The sequence below is a fragment of the Notechis scutatus genome, chromosome 5 (genome assembly GCF_049901735.1).
Source record: "Notechis scutatus isolate UNSWTSFEM ecotype Mainland chromosome 5, rNotScu1.2, whole genome shotgun sequence".
Taxonomy (NCBI): Eukaryota; Metazoa; Chordata; class Lepidosauria; order Squamata; family Elapidae; genus Notechis; species Notechis scutatus.
Genome location: NC_142013.1, coordinates 53,398,527 through 53,425,285, shown reverse-complemented (window position 1 = coordinate 53,425,285; position 26,759 = coordinate 53,398,527). Strand labels below are relative to the sequence as shown.

Genomic DNA, 26,759 nt, shown 5'->3' with positions numbered 1-26,759 from the left:
GTGAGGAAGAGCGAGAGAACCAATGGGGAAGCGGTGGCGCGGCGACATCGCTGCTCTTCACTTTGCCGAGAAGTTGGTGCAGGGATGGGGATCGGGCCGTGAGCGGCCTTTCGCAGTCGCCGGCAGCTCCCTCCTCGCGTCATGCTTATCACTCTCTGCTACTTATACCTGTGGGCGCGCTGGGGGCCTTATTCCGCTGGGCTCATACGGCGCACAGTGCGCCGGCTGTACCGAACCAGGTGTTCGTTTACGTTCTGCTCTTCCTCTGGCTGCGGCGGCTCCTCCTCCTCCTCCTCCTCCTCCAGCTTCGGGTGTACTCGCTTCACCTTGCATCAGCAGATCCCCCACCTTCCGCTTTGCAAACAGGAGGCGGCCGGCCTCTCCGACGAGATCATTTGCCTCAGGGTGGGCGACAAGGTTTTCTTCACTGGCGAGACTCAGGTGTGATATGCAGTGGCAGAGAGTCGACCAGGGAGGGCTGGGCCTGTCGTGAGTTGCGTGGGAAGAGAAGTGGGTGTGGATGAGCGAGGGTTAGGGGAGTGTTGCTGGCTCACGCCCGCATTTATTAGAGAGGCTGAAAACTTTCACTCGTTCTTTCACCTGTTCCTTGGACAGGTCCGAGGTAAGCAGGAAATACCAGATGAAGCTGAATGTATGGCACGAGCCACTGATACTTTATGAAGTGTTCAATATATGGCTTTAGCTTGTCTGTTTTCCTGCTTTGAAAATTTCCCAAGGCAGCTTGCACATGGATGTAGAGGTATCATAATTTAGGGACACTTGTTATTAAACAAGTGACAAGATAGCAGAATTTCAAAACTGTTTATCAATTGAAATCTCAAGAAAAGTAGGTTTCAGCAAAAGTAAGTGCCAATATGTATTTTTTTAGAGTAATGGACTGGAATGCCATTCCTTTAAAATCCTTGACTGTTGAAAACATCAAATTATTTTACAGATTGCATAACATTCTCTATTCCCATTGGTATATGTGCCCAATAAATGTATGTAGTCATAAATATGCTTGTGTACATGTGTGTTTTATTTATGTATTAGTGTAGAATGTCTCTTTGTTAAATGTTTAGTGTGTGAACTTACCATGATATTTGTAATAAAGAGAAAAGTTATCCTTCTAACCTGATCAACCAGAAATGTTGATTGCCAATTCCCATAATTAGCAACCCACGTTTTACTGCTAGGGGAATGTGGAAAGAAGTGCAATGCATCTGGGAAGAGTACAGTAGGTATTGAACAGAACACTGAGAATATTCCAAATATATTTTCTTATCATGGGGAAATATTTTGCATCTTGAATATCCATAAATAATGCATAGCAAACAAAAACAACAACAAAGTTACAATTCATGTCCCTACTCTTCCCATAAGATGCAATAATTATGGCTTGGCATATCCTAGGAACTTGTAGGTAATAATTATGCTGATTTCCCAAGATCAACATTACATAAACGTATGTACAGATATACGTTTAAAACACATAAATTGGAATGTTATTAAGCACAATTATAGACATATTAGTCATTCCCGAAGATCCATGCACTGAATTACAATTTGGTTTGTATTTATCACTTTCCCCCAAAATTTAAATCCAGAAATCTCATATATTTGACAGAAACTGCAACTTTTTTAACAATGGTAAATTGCAGATGAGTTATAAGATTTTCAAAGGTTACAGTTCACTTCTATTTTTGCTCAATTATGTGTGTGTGTGTGTGTGTGTCTTTGAGATTACTCTTACATAGCAATATTCAAAACTTGAACAGTGGTGGCAATAATATTGTGAAAAATAGCTCAATAAAGCAATAAAATGTTGTGATTCAATGTATTAATAATAATGTAGCTAAAAGCCAAGAATTAAATTGTAAAGTTACCAAAGTATTAGATTAATTCTGATAAATTATGTAAGTTTGAAGAATTCAGGGATATATTAAGGTTACCATATTTAATATGTGTAGATTGAGAAAATGGTTAAATCAAAATCTAGAGGATCAGAAAGTCCTGTTCCTATGTACATTTTTTTCTGCCCGAATAATTTTTTCATCTTTATTTTTTCCTGCTCACGTAATTTATTTTCTGTCTTAGATTATATCATTAGCTTAATGTTTGTATCACATGGTTGCAAGATCACTGCACTCACTTAATTCTTAAAGCAAAGCTATTGATGCATGATATAACCAAGTTTTGTTGTTTGTCACCACTTTGTCTCTGACCCTAACATTGATTAGGGCTGAAAGAGAGTGACCAACCCAAGGTCCCTCTGGTGACATTCATGTTAATGGAGACCTAGAAATTGGATCTTCCCAGTTAGCAGTCATCTCTTCCCTAAATGACTAAATATTTACATTCCACAAAGGTACTATTTTATTTTAATTATTTCAAAAACACCAAAAGTCTTAATATTTCAAATTTATATATATATTTTAAATTAAGTTAAATGTTTATTCAGATTTTTGCTGTTGACTTTATGTTCTTTAAATTGTTTAAGATAGGTAATTATTTGATTTCTTATAGGATGAAGAATCAGTCACCAGATAGCTTTTTCTGAACTGTTGCTCAGTTCTTTTTTAGCTTTAAATTGTCATTTGATAAAATTAGAAGAGTAAGAAATGGGAGACATGTGTGTTTTTTAAGGACATGTTTGATAAGCATCTCTGAAGCAGTTATGTCATGTTCAGAAGTAAATCACACTGTGGTTGATTCGGTTTACTCCCTAGTAGATACTCTTTTATTTGCAACCACGTCTTTATTTCTAAGTTACAATTCAAACAGGAACTATTTGAAGTTAGAAGTATTTTACAGAAATGGTGGTAGAGGAAATGAAAGGGTCACTACAGACATGGGTAATCTACCCCAAACTATATTTATTGTAGTATTAATGTTGAACTATTTCACACTGTTATTTGGCAGAAGCAAAACTGAAAGCTTCTAGCAGGTATACTTAAATACTGACCATTCAGAATGGGTTTGATTCTAAGATTTTCCTTGCATATGAAATGTATTTTTGGTTAACATTAAAATTGATTCACCTTTCTAACCATTTAAACTGCTATAAAAGATGTCTGACTGAATAAATACTTCTGGAATTATCCAGATTTTGTAAACTATAACACGTTGCATTTTTCTAAAATTATATAGTTGATTTAAGCCACCTTTTTTTCTTTTCAGTCCCTTGATGATTTAAACAAATGGACATTATTTATTGTATCACATTTTAGTTATTTGGAACAAGTAGTTGAAGATGAACATATTACATTTGTAACTGAAGGTATTTTCATTCAAACAAGTAGTTCACAAGCTGTAAGTTGCTCAGCAAAAAAGGTAAGTCTTCTTTAAAATACTTTTACTAAATACTTTTGCTAATAAGTCTTTAAACTAATTTGAAGTACTGACTTTTTTTTTAAAAAGCCAGTTTAACTATTCCCCAGTTCAAAAGTATCTAGGAACTTCGTAAAAGCTTGATAATAGCTTTTTGCATAGCTTTTATGAAAGATGAGTCGAGCCTCCATAAGAAATTTATAAATCTGTTAATTCCTAATCCCGTATTTCCTTCTCTGTTCTCTATTTTCTCATTTACCATGAACAATATTAATTTGAATTTCTTAATTTAAATTTATTATTCTTCCCATTGGTTTTTCATTAACCATGGGTATAATTTGGAACATGACTTGGTAGATGTATTTAATCTCTTAACTTAATTTAGAAATTCCATTAATGGTAGGAATATTAATTTTACAGTGCATTTCAATATTCTAACTGTACATGTATTAATATGAAAATTATTCTCTGTATCTTTCTTCAGATTGTGAAATGGTCAGATTTTTGTTCTCCTTTGGCCTTTAAAACTGGAAAGCCTTACATATTATTTGCTGAAGCCAGCATAGATAATTTTAGTAGCCTTGGGATAGCATTCTTAGAAGACAGACTCCAAATGGATAATGGAATGGTTCCTCAAAAAATTGTCTGTAAGTATACCCATTTTTATCCCCAACAAAAGTATATATTTACATGGCATGTAAACTATTCTCAAATTCAGAGCTTCATCATTCTTTGCAAATTCACCGTGCTTTGATACCTATCAATTAGAAGTCCATCTGATGCTGATGGTATCCTCTTCTCACCCCGCCACCTCCCAGAAATTTGCAATAGGCATGGAAAGGATAGAAAAAAGGCCATTTGTGTAACACTGAATTATAAATCATTATGACTAATATTTATCACATGTATGTGGTTATGTATTTAAGACTGAGTCTTAACCACTATTGCTCAGGAATATGTAATCAGCTTCAGAAGAACTTGCCTATGACTTTATTCCTCATCATCCCAGGGGGGAAAGTACCAATCAAATAACGGGATTAACTTTTGATTTGGAAGTTGAATTTTTTTACATATATCATAATATATAATAGATTGTGAAGTTCTTCTTAGACAAAAAGCACTGCTTAAGAAAAAGTGTCTTTGTCATTTGCTGGCCCAGAAGGTCTCCTGCCAAATTTGTGAAGCACATTTAAATGATGCCTAATTCCAAGGTCAAATATGCTTAATTTCCATGCTTCTGTTGACTTGTACAATGATCGAAGGCAGCATAACATGGGTTGAAATCCTTCTTTACTATCTCTTCTTTGAGCTGCAGTATGCCCACTTTAGTATCGGTGGGTGTTTGCTAATTTCTCCTGAGTTATTATCACCTGTGAACAGACTTGAGTGGGGATAACTGTATCTGATCTTTCAATTTATAAGTTGTTAATGGAGGGGTGTATGTTGACTGAGTGAAGAACCAGTGCCACAGTCTCCTCATTGAGCTAGGAAGGAAACTCTGCCCCCAAATAAGTTATTCCATACCTGATGCAGGGCCATATTTGCTACAGTGCCAGTTGGAGCAGGCATATGAATGAAATCCAGTCTTCTTCCAGATGTTTAAGTCTTAAATAATAAAATCTGGCCTAGAACCTCCTTTTTCTGTCTCCATCCCTCTGATTACTTATTTGCTTCATCTACTCAAGTTTTTTTTAAGGCTGGGATATTTACAATTCTCAAACTTGAAATGGTTTGTTGAGTTCACAAAATATATTGTCAAAAGCGAACAAGCCAGCTAATGTGGTGGTATAGTTCATGTTTTAGATTTGAGTTTGGGAATACCCAGATTCAAATCTGTCCACAGTCATAGTATTTTGGGCTAGCTGCTCTCTCTCAATCAACCTATCTTATAGGGTTGTTATGAAAAAAAATTGGAGGAGGGAGTGCTAAATACATCTTCAGCTCCAAGGGGAAAGACAAGATAGAAATCAGTCAATTAAACATTATTATGAGACAGAAAGCAGTATATAACCCCAGTCTATGTGTAATTAAATAGCACAATTTCATGAAACATTTTATCTATGCCAAAGTGCAGATAAAACAATTTACCAGGAACAATTTATCAGAGAACTCCAGAACATTCCATCTCTATTGGAACCATGCTAAACATCTTTCTGAATCATCTTTTTCTGGGAGCACTTCAGTGGTTTCCAGAAATAAATTATCCATCCCAGATACCCTTGAACAACTTTCATTTCAGAGAAATTTAGGAGCATCTCCCATTAATAGTATGGTTCAGAGTTTTAGTATGTCCCATTCATAAATTGATGAATATAGTACATTTATATCTGTGCATAAATCAAAGGAGAAAACAATTAATTAAACATTTGCAGAAATGTAATGTTAAGTTGCATTACGAACATACAAGAAGTAAAATGCACTCAGATCTACACAAATGCATTTTAAGAGTAGATTATCAGTTAAAGTTTATATTAAAGGCAGAATTATTTAGTGCTGCTATGTTTGTGTTTTGTTTAATAACTTACTTAACATGTATTAGCTGTAAACCTGAAGAAATCGGCCTTGAAAGAATTAAAACTGGCTCCAGGTACCAAAGAGGAAGAAAAGACGGGTCAGATACAGACTAGTGAACTGTCACAAGACTCACTTTTTGAAAATATTGATAAATCTCATGTGGAAACTGCTGATTGTGCAGGAAGTGGTGATCAAGAAATGCACCAAGAGAAATGCAGACTGCAGAAAACAAATGGATATCATGAGGAACTTGAGCAATTATCTGAAAAGGAAGGAGATGCTTCAGAACATCATCACCTACATCTTTCAAGCTGCCATGAATGTTTGGAACTGGAGAACAGTACAATCGAGTCAGTTAAATTTGCCTCAGCAGAAAACATCCCAGATCTTCCGGATGATTATAATGGCAGTGTAGAAGAAGTTAGTGGAAACTGTATAACAGGAAATATGCAAAGAGAAAATTTGACTGGAAAGCCTCCTAATATTTTAATTTATCTTGGTTCTGATTCTAAAAAAGTGAAATTTGAAGAAATAAAATCAGTCATAATGGATTGTGTTGATATTAATGCTTACACCATCTACCAGTTGTTAGAGAAACAAGTTCTGACTGTTCCTTGGATTGACAATGCATTGCTTCTGATCATTGCTGAATCAGAACCCATTTCAGGTGCTGTGTCTAAACAGTTTCTAGCTTTCATGTCAAAAGGTGGGAAGATTTTGGGGCTTTCTTCCACTTTCACATTTGGTGGTGTAAAAATAAAGAGTAAGAATGAAATAATGGACAAGATACAAACATTAGTTTTTTCAAAAGATAAGAACAATGAGATAAAATTAAATGCTCTAGCTAGTGGAAAAAATTTTGAGGTGGACATTTCAGAAAAACTTAATCCCATGAAGACACTTGGTTATTTTGACAATCCGGATAAAGATATGATGATTGTTCATTTATCATATGGAAGTAATGGAGGAGAAGCAATTCTTTCTCAGGTACAGTATAAATAAGTTCTCATTTTGTTTGTTATTTTTCATATATTTCTTAAATAGTGTTGTTTGCAGAATGATGGTAAATGGTAGGCACAATGTTGGGTAACAGCCTATGCAAGCTAGTGTTAAATGTATTAGACATTTGGTGAATGATGGTTTGGATTCAAAATACCTTTTCATAAACTGAAAGCACTTCAATGTTTCAAAATAAGTGAGAAATATATCATTGACTTGTTTGGCTGTGGGTCTTTGTACACCTTGCATATTGTTATTCTGAAGGGTCCTTTAACTCCTGGTGGTAATTTGGTAGTTGAAATAGATTATAATGAGAAAGGAGAGATTGAAAAGCCTTATGTGTATATGTATGTAGGTAGATAGGGTGAGTGAGTGAGTTCTTGGGAAATTGAAAGTAATTGTAAGGTAAGTAGAAATCTGATGTATGCCATTCCTATTTATTCTTCTTTCATGGTAGGATTGTATGCTGAATTTTCAGCTGATAAAAAGATGGTATTTCAGTAGCATGATTTAAGTAGCAAACTTTATATACAGATGGCCTACACTATCCCCATTTTCATGTGACATAATTGATAGAGACCAAACCTCAATATATATGTTAAAAGGTTTCCATGGATCTATAACCTGAGCCTTATTTTTTGTTACTTTATCCTGGCCCAAAACTATGGATAGACTTTTATACTTTTGTAAAGTATTTTGTTTAAGGTTAGATTTAAGTTATACCATGCACCAAAGAAACTAGTGTGAGGCACATGATGAACAACCTGCTCTGAATAAGGCTAACTGCTGCTAGGGATCCATTTAGAGCCCTACAACTGGGAACACCTAGCTAGTTAAATGTATTATTCCAATCATTAACCAGTACAAAGGAAATCATTATGCAATATCTTCATTTGGGAGGACAAAAAGGAACAAATGCACATGACTACTCTGGGAGGAAGAAAGCACCATAGGCTCACCTAATCCCATAATTCTTACAGACTCAATTTTGTTCTTCCTTGTTTTTCACTAAATGGAAACCTCATGAATAATTAGGACCACTGTAATGTTTTAAGTGGATTCTAGTTAAATTGAGGCAACAGTGTTAAAAAAAATTAACAAAAAACAATGATACTATTCCTTCTTATAAAATTATCGCTGTTGCCTTTTATATTGCCTCAACATTTAGATGCAATTTTATTAATAATGTTTTATTAATAGTTTTATTTAGTTACCGCACATACTTGTGCATAAACTGAGAATTTTAGGTGCCAAAATATATCCAAAACATTGAGTTAGATTGATCCACAAGTATATAAGTTAATACTTTTTAAAGTACCTTTATATTCCATATATATTCCTATATAAGCCCATCTATAGATAACACAACTCTGAAATTTTTAATAAAAATACCATGAAAAATAAGGGCTAGCTTATCTGCAAATGGGGTAATGTGTGAGTATATACAATAAGTTTAAATGGTTATTTAATAGCTGAAGTGATACAAATTGAAACAAATTGATTTGAAAATGATTGTAAGTTATTTGACCCAATAGATAATTATTGATCATAGTTTTATGATCAATAATTAATTTTCAATAAAAAATATTTTCAATGAAAAGTATGTTTTTTTCTGCCTTGCCTTTATAGGCACATTTGGAAGTGAATATCAGAAGTTTATGTCGACCTAAAAATGACTTCGATCTGCTCAAAATAAGCAACATCAGAAGATATGATGTACTTGTTGAAATCCTGAAGCTACTGGGGTTGAGCTGTGAATTAAGTACTATTCCTTCTTTAACGCCTCTTTATCTACTCTCATCTGATAAGGTAGGTTTTGGTTTAAATAATAAGAACATAGGCAGTGCCCGGCTGGACTAGTTAGTAATCCTTCCTTGCATCAAAGCTATCCACTGCTTATACTATTCACTACTTTTCAGTTTGCGTCCGTGTGTCTTAACAATTACTCCATCCATTTGCTCATCTTTTATAAACATAATAATTAATAAAAATTTGTCTGAAAGAACTATATTGTAGAAGACATTTATGAGCCATAGAAGCCATTGTTAATAAGCAGAAATTAATTTTGGAAATGATGAATAACTAAGCAATTTTGTGATGCAGATTTCTGAACTATATCATTAAATTGATTTTACATCACTGAAACAGATTTCAATCTGTAAAAACATATACCCTTAATATTTTTTGAAAGATGCAGCATTAGTTGGCTGTCCATTTTTTTAAAAATATTAGATTTACATATTTCATGGTATTATTAGAAATTTATAAAAGATATGATTGGAATTTAAGCAGTTCATATTGTGTTTGTTGAAAACACCACAAGATGGCACTTCTGAGCTGCCTTAGAATATAATTCTATGTTGTATGTGTATGTTTAAAATAACTAATTTCTACAATTAGATTTAGTTTTAATATTATTTTTTAAAAAATAATAATATTTAATCAGACATTGCATTTACACGTTTGAAAGTTTGAAGTAGCTCAAAAATTTTAGAAAATGTTTAAGTCAAACACATGCTATGTTACGTAGTCTTAGGGAATTTTCATACTAAACAAAAAAGGGTTCTGTAATTAAATGACTGAATCTACAGGAAACTGGAGTTTTAAACTTTTGCTCTAAAAAGCCGTCTGGGTGTTCACACCTAGTCCTACATTTTGCTTTAGACTGGTGGTTTACAGTTCTATTGCCATCATCTGTCTTCTAGAGGCACCTCACCTAGTTTCCTTCCATAACCATGGCATTTCAGAGAGAGATTTCATATCCTTTGCTGCCTATTTGTTATTAAAAGATGAATGAAATGGAATATTTAATAATGTCACCACCCTGCCATGTAATAGAGGCATGTTACTAGTACAAGATTAACATTGGGAGATAAACCAATATCACCAGAGATTAGCAAAATCACATTTTATTTATAAAGAACAAAATATAAGATTTAAATATTAACATACAAATTGTGAATATCGGTAAAGAAATTACATAGTTTCCTATATCAGTAATACAGCTGTCTGTTTAAAAAGAAAATTCCAAACATCTTTCATAATTTTTGGAAATTTAATGAGAAACATTTCCAAACTACTAGAGTTCATATGGTACAGTGAAATACAGAAAATTGGATTTAACACAACACAAAAGCAAATTAAAGAAATAACAATCTTTGCTCTGGTCAAGGATGGTGATGGAGATCTGACAAATAGCATTTTTTCCTCATGGGCATGTATATTCCATAACATCTCACAAAGAAATACATTCACAACAAGCTTATTGGCGGGAGGACACAGAGTACCAAATTATCTTCGTAATGCTTTATTTTATCTAAGCTTTATGTCTTCTAAATCATTTTGGATCCCCAGAAGCTGAAATCAGTATCCAATGTTAATGTAGGATGATTTTGCTTGTTTTTTCTTGCAGAGCTTTTAATTTGTTTTGTCCTTTCATAAAAGTTGGAATTGGTTAAAAGACAGGTTACATAAAAATATAGAAGATGATTCTTCAGGGCAAGGAGATAAGGCCTTGACCTCATGAATGCTTCCTTTATTTTAAACATCTAAGTCTTTTGTATACTCAGTCTCTGAGTATTATGTATTAAAAGTCTTCTTATTTTCTCTTAAAAAGCACATTTTCTGTTAGGGCCATAATTCTCATACTAATTCAAAGGCCTACGGTTGTTTAAATTGTTTTAAGCAACTCTTCTTAATTTGGCTGCTTTTTATTTTGGACAAAATCAGTTGATAGGCCTTAGTTTTCTGCTGAATTTTTTTAAATTCCTGCTTGCAATAATCAGCATTTTCAGAGCAAAAATATTTTGTTTTGTTTTTACTCGTGTTAGGCTGGAGACTGGGGTGTTATAGCTGGCTCGTATCAGCTCCCAAGAGCCAATTTTCTGAAATTCTGTGAGCCAATTGAGAGCTGAGGCCTAGTGCACCAATCAGCTGTTTGGCAGCTAGCAGTATAACACAGTAGCAGTAATAGAGCCAAAAGAACCAATTATTACATATTTGTCAGCACACCACTGAGTGGAGAGCTCCATTTCTACAAGACTGTTCTGCATGGTTCAGTGCAATTCATTCTTTCAGTGCAACTCTTTTTAATACAAGTCACGTTATTAAATCCTACTTGCTGTTACTGACTAAATTCCAAGCAGTAGTTATGCAAGGACCCACTCAAAGCTTTGGAAAAAGCTAAGGGACTGCTCCACCTCAACCTCAACCCTCCTTTACCCATCTCTGCCCTATCTTTGCTTTTTTTGCCGTCCGTTTACCCACTGCTGCCAGTTGTTCCTGCTGTCCAGCCTTGCATGCGACTACCTTGCCCTTTGTACTACATGCCATTACCGTACCAGCCAAAGCCACCTTTCACATGCTGGCTGAGTTCGTTTGCAAAAGAAGGCCCTAACTGGCACATAAGAGAAGACCCTGCCCCAGCTGCCCTATTATGAAAGCAGGCAGTTTGGAAGAAAAGCCCCAGCTGGTATAGTAATGGTTTGTGGTAATGACAGTGGCAAGCAGGGCTAGGTAGTAGGGTCAGCAAGCAGCAGCAAGTAGGCAGCCTGCTAAAATAAACTTCAGGTGGGCTTGAATTTTGTTCACATGACTATGGGATCAATGCAAGAGCATTGCAACTTTGATGAGTTGTGTGTTCCTTTCTTCAGCAATGCCATAACTTTAAATATTTGCCAAACAAATGGACATTAAACAAGGACTGCTTCTGAATTGAAATAAATAATTTCAACAAACATAAATTTAAGTGTCTTACCCAGAATATTTTGAAATCAACTAAGGAATCTCTTGTTTTGCTAAGATGACCAGGTGAAACTTTCACATATTGTATTTAAGGTCTCCTAAATGGAAGAACTGTTTCATCAGTTTTACTATATTGTGCAATGCTATTTAGTTTTGCTGTAATTTTGAACTTGTAGAGTGGAATTCTGCAATCTTTGTAACTGAAAGTCAGCTGAAACTGTTAATTGCTAAAATCCAAAATCAAAGTTTCTTTTCAAACATAAGACATAGGCATGGTGCTATTTTATTCTGATTACCTGAGGACAATATAAAATACGGGGGGAGTTAATAGTAGTTCCAGTAAATAGAATGGAACATATTTCAGTAGGTTTTAAGCATTTCTGTGAATATGCAACATGTGAAATACTATCACAATACAGTATTTCTATTTCAGATTGTGTGTTTTCAGCTTAGGACAATGTTTAGCCTTTGACCTAACCACTTTCTTAAAATAAACTATTTGTTGGTGAGAGCAGCTGCTGAAGAGATTGTTTCCAGACTCCTCTCATAGCACCAAGTAACAGAAAGTAAACTAGAGTGTCTGATAGAAAAGCTGAGGATCACCTGTAACATAGTTCCATTATATTTCTATAACATGCACATGCTATGCCTTTCATGTTTGAAAGCATGCCTTTAGTGAGAGCATAAAGTAGAAATAAAACCTAGAAGCAGTCCCAGTTTGTCTGATAAATGTTGGATGATTTTTTTTCTCTTAAAATTTAAATGTTTTAGAAAAGGTTGGGAATCCCTTAGCTATAGATGTTGCTAAAATGTAGACTCAACTTTCCACAATAAATGTCCAAGGAATATTGAGAGTTGTAATAGAAGTAAAACTTAGATGAGCATAAGCTCCTCATCCCTGCTAAGTCGACAGAATTGGGGCAAGTTGAGATATTATTTTTACCATATAGATATTTATGAAAATCATTGACCTCTGTGTTGGCTTCTGTTTGTATTAATTTTTATTTTATTGTGACTTTACTAGTATATCATATCAATAAAATAATATGCAGTGACTTTAATAGGATATCATAAATGGCAGTGTCAATAAAATAATATGCAGTGTTTGTTATATCTAATAAATAATATACCTATAAATGACATTTATAGCTACCATACATAACTTAATCACAAACAATGGTCAAGGCATCCATTCCATCTCCCAAATTTTGCAATATAAAATCTCATAAGCTTTTAACCATCCATTTTTATTTATTTATTTAATAATATAGAATTTATATGGCGGCCCACTTACTTTCAGTAACTGTATGTGCTTATATTTTAATTTATCATATTTTGAACCACCCATCTTTGAGGTACTCAAAGACAGTTATACTACAGACATTTTGAATTTAAATCAACATAACAGTAAGATTTTATTTGGAAGTAACATAGGAATGCCTTTCAAAACATAAATCAGATGAAGGACAATATTCAATAACATTAATTTTATCTCCACAAATTAATCAATGTTAATCCACCTATAAACATGCAAATCACTATTTTCTCAAATATTTAACATATTTTTTTCCATAAATATTTTTGAGAATATATAATTCTAATTCTGGGCTCATTTCTGGCTTCCAGAGAGCCTCCAGAGCCTGGGGAGGGCAAAAACCCCCCCCACCATGGTGCAGGAGGCCAGCTAGGCCACGCCCACCATGGTCACGCCCACCCAGCAACCAGGCAAGAGAACCCTTTACTAAAATTTTTGAAGCCCACCCCTGATTTAAGCCCAAAGGAAGTAGGTGGGACTTATCCCAATTAATCATGTGGGCCAAATGCTTTCTAAAATGCATTCATATAATATTAAGTAGAGAAATCAAATACTTATTAAGAAGTTAAGGTGTGTTCATGTCCTTTTGGGGAACAGAAATGACGTCTCAGTTTTGATATGTGTATTTTATATTGTCTTGTAATTTTATTTTATATCAAACAGGTTCTCCACAATACTTTTTTGGAATGGCTCAGAAGAAATATGATCACAGAAGGATTAATCACATCGAGCAAGGTGTCTCTTAAGTTTGTATCATCTTGCACTGAAAATATGGAAATAACACCTTTGCTCATTCCAGTAGTTACTGATACGGAAGCATTCTCATCTGAAAATTTTAGTTTTGAAAGATATAAGCAAAACCTTGATACTAGAATCTTGGGCAAAATAGTCTTGTTTTCTGAAGTTACATCAACTACAATGAATCTTCTTGATGGGTAAGAGGTTGTAAGAACGTTAATTTCACTATGAGAGAGAGACTTGGCAAAAAATGTGCAGTATTTTCTTTTGGACTTTTCATTCTCTTAGTTTATTGAAAATAAGTAGTAAGAAATTGCAAAAGATTGCTAGAAAGTTTAAAGGTATGAACTGTCAAGTATCATTATCATTTTTAGCAACAACCACTTTGCTATATTATTTTTCTATTTCTGATATACTGGGCTTTAAAATCATTACAATTCATAAAACTATCAAGTGTCAATCCATAAAAATGCACTTTTTCAAATAATAAGAATGGTGGATGTTGTCCAAATGAATATGAGTGATCAGATAATCTTTCAGACAAACTGATTACAAGATAACCTCTTCCTATTTCACCCAACTTGTTTTTATTACAGTCTTGTAATTTTGTAAGAACTTTGTTCCAATTGTGATCATAGTAATTTTGACTGAATCGATCCCATCTTTACTGCTTGTACTGTACTAGGTTTCTTTGATTTTTTTGTTAGTATGATTGGATATATTTCTGATTGGTCAAATACAATGAACGTGCTATAATTATGAATGTGCATTTTACAATTTTCAGGATGAACCCTTTTACAATGCAGTCCAACTGAGCTGATGGGCAAGTGGACATTGTGAATATTGCTGTTTTAATACCAAATTTCAGTTTTCTTATAGAGTATATTTTGTGATTCAACCATATTAAAACCTATATTTAATTTTTTGTTATGCTGAAAGCTGTCCTGAAGTGCATAAGATAAATAGAACACAATTTATTTGATTGCCTGGAAATGAAGGTCAGAGATTTACCAGCTATCCCACCATAGTTTATGCCCCATTATCATCTTCATTTTGTGTATGGATGAGAGTACAGTTGAATGTTAAAGTCATAGCTGAATTCTCTTAACTCCCTCTATATCTATAGAAATAACCCATTTATTATTTTTATGATATTTGATATAATGGAAAAGATTTTTTTCTACAGATTCCCTAAGTGACCAAGTTAGATAACAAATACAACATTTTGTTAAATAAAAAATGCCAGTTGCTCATAAAGGGGTGGCTGAGGTATAATGTATAAGATGAAAATGTGGTCATATCATCTATAATTTCAAATTGACGGTTGGCATCTGAAGTTTTTAAAATGTGGGGAAAAGTCCTGGAAAGAATTAAGGGCTCTATCTCTTAAATACCTGAGGACTAGTTTAGAGGGGAACAAGCATCCATAAGAGAATCAGAAAGTCAGTTGATGATTGCAGCAGCATGATCAAAGACGTGTGTGTATGCGCATACCCACAATATGTTGCATATGATATCACTGCACTTCAGAAGGGACAGCACTTCAGTCTAGGTGCTGAGACCTCCATTTTATTTTATTTAGCCCCCCTCCCCAATGTTGCTGGAAAAAGCCATGGTGGCGCAGTGGTTAGAATGCAGTATAGAATGCAGTATCTTTGAATTCCACTGCCAGGAGTTTGATCCTGACCGGCTCAAGGTTGACTTCTGAGGTCGGTAAAATGAGGACCAAGCTTATTGGGGACAATATGCTGATTCTGTAAACCACTTAGAGAGGGCTGTAAAGCACTGTGAAGTGATATATAAGTCTGGTATGTAAGTCTAAGTATTAATACTAAAAGAATAAACATAGCACCACAAGAATTGAAGGAAATGGCTTGGCAAAATTATTAAGACAATCTGGAACAAAGCACTACAAATGAAAAAGGCAGCAACAAGAAAGAGGAAAGGAAATCTAGCAAAATTTCTTGTAAACCTATTATGCAACCCAAGTTTTTTGTTGATATTGTCTAGCTTGGTAATGAAATGTCTACAAGAAGACAACCAAGCTCAGAAAGCACCAAGGACCCCACAGTTCAACCCTGAATTACAAATATTTTCCGTCACTGATATAAAGATTTTTAGTGTAATGCTAAGATGCAATAGAAGTCTTGATTATTTAAATATCTGCAGCAGAAAAGCTAAGATACATCAAACCATGGCTGGAATTATTTATTATTAATAAGTAGGGGGAACAAGTCTGTTTACTTTAACTTTTATTGCTACATGGATTAATTTTATATATTTACATAATGCCATCATTCCGTAAAATAGCAACTTTATGGATGCAGGAAACAGTGATAATATTGATAAAAATATAGAAATGTGTGAAATAATTTTAAAGAGGGTATGTATGACTACCTTATAACCTATTTCTAAAAACAGTACTGAATTGTTTTTATTCAAAATGTACTCTGTTAAAATATGTAAGGATAATAATGAATTGGTTTGTAGTTTTCACAGTCTCATTTATTGTTTTATATTTATACTATTTTGTTCCTAAGGAATTGATTTTCTAAGATAAACAATATTTTCTGATTTTTAAAATACATATTTACTTTATTATCATGTGGAATTAGAATTAGAAGAAAATAATATACTTTTCCATTTGTTTGAATCAGTTCAAAAGTAAAATATATTTCAGTTATGTCCTAGTAACTGATTAATTTATAATCATTAGTTAAATATATCCTATTCAACTAATTGAATTGCTAGCTACAAGAAATATTCTTGAATGGTATGTTTATTTGAATTATCATGATTGTGATGTGTTCATATATTTGCATTTTATCTGTTTATCGGTTATTAGCTTTATTTTTTGTTGTTGAAGTGATTTAAATATTGCTGTTAAAGTATTTTAATGCTTTGTGCCCTTGAATTTGACTGTTGGATTTTATTCGTTTGTTTTCTTTGAGCATCAGGACACCTGCATCTTTGAAAGCACTATCAATTTTTAAGCATAGTTTATTTATTCTGTCAAGGGGATTACACTTTGCCTTTTCACTTTTAACCCTAAGCTGCTAAGCATTACACCCAAACACTAAACTATAGTTAACTTTAAGTATTATAGAATAAAAATAGGTCAATTTTCAAAACTTGCAAAAAATTGTTTGTTTTAAACTTGCTTAAATTAGCTCTAATCTAAAACAGAGAGAAAAGCTTCTAAATTTATGTTCCTCATACTAAGTCAAAATTAGAAGAGCCAGAAAGTATATGAACCCAAAGCTTGCAGTACTATTAGTATAAAATATAAATATAAACTATCCTTATAATTGATAATCATATGAAATGAGATTTTTGAAACACACTAGCATACTTTTCAGTGAATTACCAGTTCACATATAATATTGATCAAAGATTATGGCCTATATATATTAACAGAGCTGAGTTGCTAAAAATAAACATATTTCTTCAAAAACATTTTCATATCACATAGTTTATTTCAGTGTGGTTTACAAAATTAAGATACACTGCTTTGTAATACTTTAAATGACTTATAAACCTTTAAAAAGACAAAGCTTTTAAATATGCTATTTCCTAATTATGTTGTAAGCAATTATGACAAAAACATATTTTTAAAGTATTCTCTTTAAGTTTATGTCATTTAATAACTAATGAACATATGTTAATTAATAAATTTTAATATATATTACTTGAGATTGAGATAGATATTTAATATTAAATTACCTATATTATAGCTATGCATGATATGCCTCCAAATCCTTTTACAAGTTGAACATAAAACCTTCCATCCCAGTCCTCTAACACTATATATCTTTCAAAATTAAGACTTAGCAAAAGTGGGCTGGAACTAATTTAATGGCTGAGTGATCTCACAGTAGAGAAACAGCCAGAGTGTAATAGGGTTCTTTGTCTATATTTCCACCCTAGCTGGTAACTTGCCAGTCAAAAGTCAAACGAGAGAAACAGGTGGGAGCTATTAGACCTGTCATAAAGCTTGAAAAATTGATTCTGGAGTCTAAATGATTAGATTGAACTTGACAGTGTTGTCCTAAAGATTCTAAGAAAAATTCTATAGTTTAATTTGGAGTCCCTTGATTATTCATTAGTTCTCCAGATGGCCTGTTTTGATGTATCACATATTATTATACAAGCTCTATTATTGTTGGCATATATTTACATGTACAACTAACAAGCAAACCAAGTAGCACCTCTATTAGTTCCTGTAAATTAAGAGGTACAGAATTAATTAAATTATAGAATAGAGATTTATTTAAATATTAAATAACTTAGCTTTATCCATAGTGCTGTATGATTTTTACTTCGGAATACTTTAAATTCATTGAAGTTATTGTGGAATAATGCCTTCAAAGTTGTCATTGTCATGGCTATTGAGGATGTTGAAACCACAATTTCTATAATTTACAAGAAATAAGATTTGTTAGATAGCTTACTCTAACCATAATTTCTATGGTTCTCCTCATGGTCTCTAAGCATATAATTAGAACAGTACAACACTTGGAAATTTAGGAATAATTTAAGGAATAAATCAAGCACTAGGATGAATAGCTTGAAAGAAAATCTATTTAAATCAGTGAAATTAATTGCTATTAAAGTAAAAATGAAAGAAGCACGATTTCAGTTTACTAAACGAAAAGTTGTGATTTCATAGTTGCCCACAATAGGGAATCCTGTAAAATGCACTTGTTTATATCAAAAACAAATCATTATACTGACTGAGTATTTTTTTAAAAACATTTAGTTATATGACTTGCAGTGTGGCATAAATTTGTGAATGGCCAAGAGGTCTGCCTGTACAAGGAACCTTATTCCTGATGGCTCAATTTAAAAAAAAACCTGAGAATATTATAGTACATTTCATATCAAAACTGTTTTTGAAGTATGTAAAAATAGTCAACAATTTATTATCGAGTAGTGGATATTTTGAAGAAGACTGCATTTAAAATTTCATAAACTATCAAGAATTGATTCTTGATTATTTGCATCCTGATATTTGTTTGCCTGAAGAAAAAAGGGAAATTGTTTTTGACCTCTGTATAAACAGAACTTTGAATGGATCCAAAGTTGTGCAATAGGAAACATGTTTATGCAATAGATATTCTTACCCATCCACAACTTTAAAATGCCATTCAAAAAGATCTTTTGCCATGGGCTTTGTAGTGATGTGGCAGTAGAGACACAATATGAACTCATGAGGGACAGATAATCAAACGATTTATTTGTTTTTTTCCTGAAGTCTCTCTTTATTGCAACTCCTTGCATCTCATTCTTGATGTCCAAGGATGTTTTAAAACATTCAGGAAAAGATGGTTGTATTAAAAAAAATAAGTTGTGTTAGCAGGCATTTGCATAGGTTTATGTAGAGGTGTAGTGGTGCAGTGGTTAGAATGTAGTACTGCAGGCTACTTCTGCTGACTGCTGGCTACCAGCAGTTTGACAGTTCTCACCAGCTTAAGGTTGACTCAGCCTTCCATCCTTCCAAGGTCTGTAAAATGAGGATCCAGATGGGGGCAATATGCTGACTCTAAACCACTTAGAAAGGGCTGTAAGGCATTGTGAAGCGGTATATGTCTCAATGCTATTGCTATATGTATTCCCAAGGATAGTAGAAAAATTGTTAGCATAAATGTTTTAGAGAAAATGAATAGTCTTTGAACTTGGTCTTCCCAGAACCTCCTAAAACTTGGCTTGATAAATAAGTTTATAAATTTACAGCATGTTTATTTTTATTTCTAAATAATAGATGTACTAGTGTAGTTCAAGTAGATCAAATCAGATGAGCCATGGCCTTTTCAAATTTTGGCCTGCTTGATTATAATTTTTACTATAGGCCAATCTAATATTCAGCAATCTAATATTCTCTATTCCAAAGATATTTTTTTCAAAAGGAAAAACAAAAGTCCAGTTGCCTTTTGAAAAAGCACCTTTGGGACAACCATGACCTGGAGGACTGAGATTCTCCATAGACATGTAATATTCTCTAGATGTTTTGAATGGTAATTGGTCCAAAATCTACCTTTAAAAACTGTGTTGCTTTAAACATCATTTAAAAACCTACTGTTTAAGAACATAAGAAAGCTTTGTTAGAAGCTGGCAAATAAGGGGAGGGGCCAGGAAAAAGTGCTTGAGCACACATTTTGGACTTGATTCAATAAGCCAAGTTTGGCTTATTGAATCAAGTCCAAAATTGGACTAAGTAGGACTAAATCATTATATGTGAGATGGGCCTCAGCCTGGCATTTTATCCTACAGCTTGTAGTTAATCACCCTTTGCATGGCCACTTTTCTTTGGAAAAGAGACAAGCATTCAACACCTGAATACATTACATTTAGCCATAATATCAATCAGTATGCTTGATGCCCAGCCCCGCAAGGGGCAGCAGCTAACAAACCACAAAAGTTTCTGGCTTAGTCAATTTAATATGTTGCATAAACAGTCTGTTTGACCCAGTTAGGCAATTCAGGAAAAGATTAGTTTCTTTGTTTATATTGTTACTCTTAAAATGCAACAATATTCAGTTAATATAATTAGCTAAATGTTCCATGATCAGAACTGTTTGCTAACTGTATTTATAGTATGGAATAAGATAGAAATTATATGCTTAACCAGATAAACCATATTAAGGGTTAATGTAGCATTTCTCAAATGTTAGGCTATAAACTCTAGCCTTTTGCTCCACCCTGGTTGCTATTATCATAAGTATTGCCTTGGACACAGTATCTTTTTATTCATTTTAATTTAAAAGGTAAAAACAATACAAATTTAAAGAAAAAAGATAGTAAAGAAAAGGAAAACTGATAATAAATAGAAAAGGAATGAAAGAATAAGCAAAAAGATATAAAGAGGTGACTTCCAATCATCTTAACAGCAATTATAAATGCATTTCTATTTCTCTCTCTCTCTCTCTCTCTCTCTCTCTCTCTCTCTCTCTCTCTCTCTCAGGCTACATCATAATTTCCTTCTTTCCGTAATCTGCCTTTTCCAATCATCAAATCCAAACATCACAAATTCAATTTTTTCTACCAATAGAGGAGACTATTTGTAGCTCAAGATTCAAATGAGGGGCTCTTGGTCCTCTCGAAGCTTGGTTGTTTCTTTGCAAATGTTTCTTCATCAAAACAGTGATAAAAAAAAACAACAGTGATATCATCAGGACCTTTCCTTTTTTCAACAAGTTGTCCTTAAGGGGCTTCCATTCACCAATAAATATAGTAGAAATAGAAATGAAAGTGGGATGAAAATCATTTCTGCATGCTTTAGGTGTTCAGAGTTTAAAAGAAAATATTATAAATAAATGAAGAGTTTTTTGTTGCCAGATAAAGATCATATATGTAGTGAAAGATGATCAAATATAATGCTGTATTCGTAGTCCAATGGGGATTTAGGAGGCAGTTGGGAAATACCGGCACCAGGACATTCCTTACTTGCCTGGGAATAGACAACTAGCTCAACAATTAAGAGAGGAGGTATTAGAAATAAACTGAAATATGCCCTCACAAACTGCATAATAACTTGCATTCTAAAATGGAAGTAATTATGTTTGCATTTCTATAGCCTAATCTCTTTCCCTTTTAATAAACCATGTTGGAAAAGATTTGGTGAAAATCTTGGTTTTAAATAAAGTTAGTTGCAGAGGCTGACAGAGAACTTCCCAAGAATTGAAAGAAAGTTTAGGGCTATTTTGTGTCTGGGAAAGTGCATTGTCTACTAGCATTTTGACTATGTTGTAGCCTAGATTTTTCTTACTGTAATACAGGCAATAAATGTGTTTTGAAGTCCATGTGTACAAGAGAAACTTCATGTTATTTGGGAGAGTACATGGATTATACTCTATATTTTGATTTGAAGAAATTTACATCGCAGTCTGCTATTTATTGAGTAATGTTCCAGTGCTGTATTTTATTTTTTTCATATGTAATTTGATTACTTTTTGGTACAGCTTGGGGTTGGCTGGTTGCAGAGGTGGTATTCAGCAGGTTCTTACCACTTCTGGAGAACTGGTAGCGGAAATTTTGAGTAGTTTGGAGAAACAGCAAATATCACCTCTGACTGGAGATTTTACAGTATCCTTCCCCTGCCATGCCAACCAAGCCACATCCAGAGAACTGGTAGTAAAAAAATTTGAATCCCACCACTGGTTGGTTGGTTAAAATTTGGGAAAGGTAACTCTGTTTCATTGTAATGTATATATCAAATTTGATTAGATTTTAAAATATTTTAAGTACAGTCTTTCTACCTTTAATATCAGTTGTTGAATACTTTTTTTGTTGAATACTATTTATTCAAATTCTGTTTTTGGTTCAGCAGGGGTAGAAACATATTCTTACTAATTTGAATTAAACCCTCTTTTTACAATTTAGGGATAAGCTAAAAATATACATTACATTGTTTCATTTATAATTTTAATTTTTAATATTTATCATTTATCACTTGTTTTAATCATGTAAATTATTTTATTGTTATCTTTGTAAGAGCTGTTAAATTAACCCTCTAGAGTCTAGAACATCAAATATAATAGATTTCAGAATTACTGGTATATCCATTCAATAAATTTATGCTTGATGATAATGTTTGAAAAAAGGCAGTTTAGTGGGAAGCTAGAAACTGGGAAACATTGAGTTCTAGTCTCACCATGGTTAAAAAGCCAGCTGGGTGGCTTTATTGGTTTATTGATTTATTCAGTTTGTAAAGCCTTGAATCAGTTGCTCTCTCATAGCCCTAGGGAGAAAGCAATGGTAAACCAGTTGAAAAAATGTTGCCAAACAAACAGTATGGGGTTCAAGACTGATTTGAAGATATACACACTGTAATCCAATGAAACAATTAGCTTGATGATAAAACAATTAGCTTGATGATCTACTTTAAAGTTTGGTTGTGCCAGTCTCCCATGTTCTTTTACATCATGCAAAACCCTTGGTAAAGTATTAATTGTACTGCACTTATTTCTCCCAACCAGAACAACTTTAAATATCTTAAAATAACTGTCATTATGTTTTTCCAATAACACCAGGAGAGAGTACACGGAATCCCCAGTTTACGAGCGTTCCCTTAGCAAAAGTTTGAAGTTACGCGATAAGCACCCCCTAGTGTTTACAAAAAAATCCTGAAACTACGAACCTTGCAGCACCATGGCAGTTGTTCGCCCTTATGAACAACTGTAGAGGCTCTGCAACATTCATCCTACATGTTGCCGGCCGAAATGGAGTTTCTATGAGGTGGATCTGCCCCTCAGAAGCTCCAATCAGGCGTCCAGAGGCCAGGCCCAGCATGTTGCTGGTTGAAATGGAACTTCTGAGGGGCAGCCCCTCAGAAGCTCCATTTCAGCCTGCAATGTGCCAGGCAAGGTCTCTGGATGCCCAAACGGAATGTCAGAGGGGCATACGTGGCTGAGAGGCTGGAGAGGAGAGTGCTTGCTAGATCTTCACAAGGTAAGTGATCCGGCGCAGCAGGTTGGATGGGAAGAAGCAATAGTGTGGAGGATGGTATTTCAATGGGTTGGGGAGGCCTTGGGTGGTCCTAGGTAGGTGGCCTGTTCCACCACTAGACCTCCCCTGACCTTCCCCACCCTGAAATACCTCATGCGCACATAATGACATCGTAGGAATGTGAGTTCTAGTCTTATTTTAGGGATAAAAGCCAGCTGGGTGACTTTGAATCAATCACTCAAACTCAGTCCAACCCACCTCAAAGGGTTGTGGGGAAAAATAGGAAGAAATATTAGTTATGTTTGCCATTTTGAGTTATTTATTTAAAAATGAATGATATAAAAAAACAAAGAATACAGTAGAACCTCTGGTCATGAACACTTCTGACCACGACCAAATCGGGTTCTGATCAAAAATTTTGCAAAATTTTTGAATCTGGTCACGAACACATACTCAGGTGACGAACAAACACGACCCCTGACCCAGAAATTCCTGAAGATGAAACATTAGCAGACAAAGAAATCGCCAAAGTTATGGAACTAATTATGGTCGTGACCAGAGGTTCTACTGTATATAATTATTTTTAAGTCTATTCGATTAGTTCTTTAGTATGGTCAATGATCAGAATTCACTTAGAGAATGTAGAGAATAAAACCTTTAAAATAAAAGAAAATAAAAATAAATAGCAAATGATCTATTTCATTCCTTTATTAAATTATGTTAGGTAAATTTCCAGATTTGTGTGTGTGTGTGTGTGTGTGTGTGTGTGTGTGTGTGTGTACAATACAATATACTATATGTTAAAATACTGAAGTAAAACCATGATAAAATTGCCATAATATGGCGCCATAGAATCACAATAGGCTAGATGTAATTTGATACCTAAGGAAGCTCATTAACTACTTCTGGGGCGGCTGTGATTAAATCATCCCAGGTGCCTTGAAATTTCCTGAGAAATTTTTTTTGAACTCTATGTTTTGTTTGTTGCAATGCACTGCAGTTGCATTGCAGGCTTTTGGCCCTTCCCCACTTAAAGAACTTTGCCTTAGTTCTGGCATGGCCTGTCTTTATTCTATTAAGGCTCCATGTTTTTCAGGGCAACAACATTCCTGGAAGTAGTTTTGTTGGATCTGTGTGATCTGTTTGGTTATGGTTATTAAAGGATGCCCATTTTAATTGGCATTCCTCATCTAGATCAGGGATGACACATCGTCACATGATGCATTGCAACTTTCCCCCCCTCCACTAAACTGGGGGTGGGCATAGCCAACGCATTATGCATCCAGCCCACAGGCCACAAGTTTGACTGCCTTGCTCTAGATCATAAGACCGGTGTGTTATTCCAAATTGGTTTCTTGGACTTAAGCGTGATGCGAGTCTAATGTTTTATGTATCAGTAGATCTCTAGAAGTTGATGGCCTGTTTATTTTATTCTACTCTCAATCTGTCGTCACCTCAGATCAGGAGGGGCAATGTTAGAATGGCCTAGTACTAAACCATACTACTGTGTATGTTCCATTATTGATTCTAGTACTTCTGTTGAATAATTATAATTATCATGTCATCAGAATATAATTTTAATTTATGTTTTTGATTTCACAGTTTGATCCTAAAATTTTGAATTTTATCTTGACAAGTTTCTAAATGGGGCAACCTATCATATCCCTTTCATCATAAAACATTTGGTAATACGAATCCTTCTACAATTATTAGAAGATAGTACAATACAATGTGTGATATCAATCCATTTACCATTATCTTGGATTCTTGTCCATTGTAGATAATCTGTATCTGTGTAATAAACTTTATTACATTATCTTCTTTATTACATTAATTATCTTCTTCACAAATGTGAATGACCATTCAAAATTATCACAGGTTTTTTTGATAATCATAGTCATTTTTGTATAAACAGCATTCAAAATATATCCGCTGTTATCTCTGATATATTTCCTAGGGACAAATCCATTCTGATTCAGGATATATCAAATTAGCTGAAAGGCGATTCAGCCTCTGTGAGCATTTAACCACGACAAGCGTATGATTTACATTCAATAAAAAAATATAAATTAGAATTCTAGAATTAGAATTAGAATTCTTTTTATTGGCCAAGTGTAATTGGACACACAAGGAATTTGTCTTCGTGCAAATGCTCTCAGTGTACATAAAAGAAAAGATACATTCGTCAAGAGTCAAGAATAATTAGGTACAACACTTAATAATAGTCATAGAGTACAGTAAGCAATCAAATCATACTAGGAAACGGTCAATATAAATCGTAAGGATACAAGCGACAAAGTTAATCATACAGTCACAAGTGGGAGGAGATGGGTGATAAGAAGCGATGAGAAGATTAATAGTAATAGTAGTGCAGACTTTGTAAATAGTTGGACAGTGTTGAGGGGATTATTTGTTTAGTAGAGTGATGGCGTTCGGAAAAAACTGTTCTTGTGTCCAGTTGTTCTAGTGTGCAGTGCTCTATAGTGTCGTTTTGAGGGAAGGCGTTGAAACAGTTTATGTCCGGGATGTGAGGGGTCTATAAATATTTTCACAGCCCTCTTTTTGACTCATACAGGTCCTCAATTGAACATGGTTGTACAATTCTGAAGAATTTGGGTCAATGCATATGTTGTGGTCATGTGAGCCCTCATTTAATCACCCACATGGATCTCACTTAAGAGAGCAATGGGGACTGCCAAGATTGCAGTGTAATCATGTGATGTCATGCTTTACAACTCCATTGCTTAGGAAATGTTGGTCCCAATTGTTCTTGTAACCTGAAGACTCTTAATTCTGGAATATCAGGAATTTTGAGAGCTAGTGAATAAAACAAAAATATATTGGGAGGAAAAAATTCATACAGAGGAAATAACTTGTAATCAAAACTTTTACAATAATGTAATTTATAAAATAAAGATTGATAGCTTCTGAGTTTAACAAATACAGTTTTTTATTGAAAATGTAGAAACAAAAAAGAATCTTTAAATTTGGAACAGATTACTATCAGTTCTCTTTATAACAAACAATATAAATTTGCCTTTAAAATACAAAAAAGGATGCCTGGAAAATAGACTGACTTTAAAGATATCTTTGCTAATAAGTTACAAACAAGATAGATGATACACTAAGTTTTCAAAGTGACATTGGAGAAAGCTGAGTAAAGACAACTCCTAATTGATGGGAATTCATTCTGAGACATCTGATGTTTGCTTTCAGATTTAACTAGTCAAGCCTTACATTTCTCATTTAGAAGTCAATGAATGTAGTTTCAAGGTTACAGTATGCTAGAAGTAAGGATCTTGTAAGATGATTGCCAGTATCTGTTTCATGTATTAAGTAGGCCTTCATATTTCAGCAAATCATTTTATACCGCTTCTGAGTTATACAGAAGTGCATTGCTTTGGTTTAGAAGGTGTATTTATGAACATATGGGAGTGCAAATATACATGTCCATAATTAATTAAAAAATACACGTCTGTTTCTAGGATTCCATGGTTGCTGCACAAAATTTACAGTTAGAAAGCAATATTTTAAATCATGTCAAGAACATAGGGGTATGCAAAATCATATATAGAATGCAATCTGTCAAATTTCCTTCACTGTTTGGACTGGAAACAGTTAATGCAATAAATAAAAATTCAATAATTCTGTTTAATAGCATTTGTTAAAAGGAAAC

At 33.9% G+C, this 26,759-nt stretch overlaps 1 protein-coding gene across 2 annotated transcripts in view; it reads left to right on the top strand.

The window, feature by feature from the left end:
* The window catches only part of HLCS (holocarboxylase synthetase), a 65,506-nt gene continuing 38,747 nt past the window's right edge, over window positions 1–26,759 (top strand). The window contains exons 1-6 of one of the 2 annotated variants that reach the window (XM_026664224.2): window positions 1–441; window positions 3,181–3,333; window positions 3,815–3,977; window positions 5,870–6,831; window positions 8,473–8,652; window positions 13,565–13,836. In XM_026664224.2, coding sequence (XP_026520009.1) covers window positions 142–441; window positions 3,181–3,333; window positions 3,815–3,977; window positions 5,870–6,831; window positions 8,473–8,652; window positions 13,565–13,836 — 2,030 coding nt within the window. In that variant the 5' untranslated portion in view covers window positions 1–141. Of the gene's footprint in view, window positions 442–2,243; window positions 2,369–3,180; window positions 3,334–3,814; window positions 3,978–5,869; window positions 6,832–8,472; window positions 8,653–13,564; window positions 13,837–26,759 lie in introns of those variants that run through there. The other variant, XM_087966760.1, reaches the window with a different exon arrangement.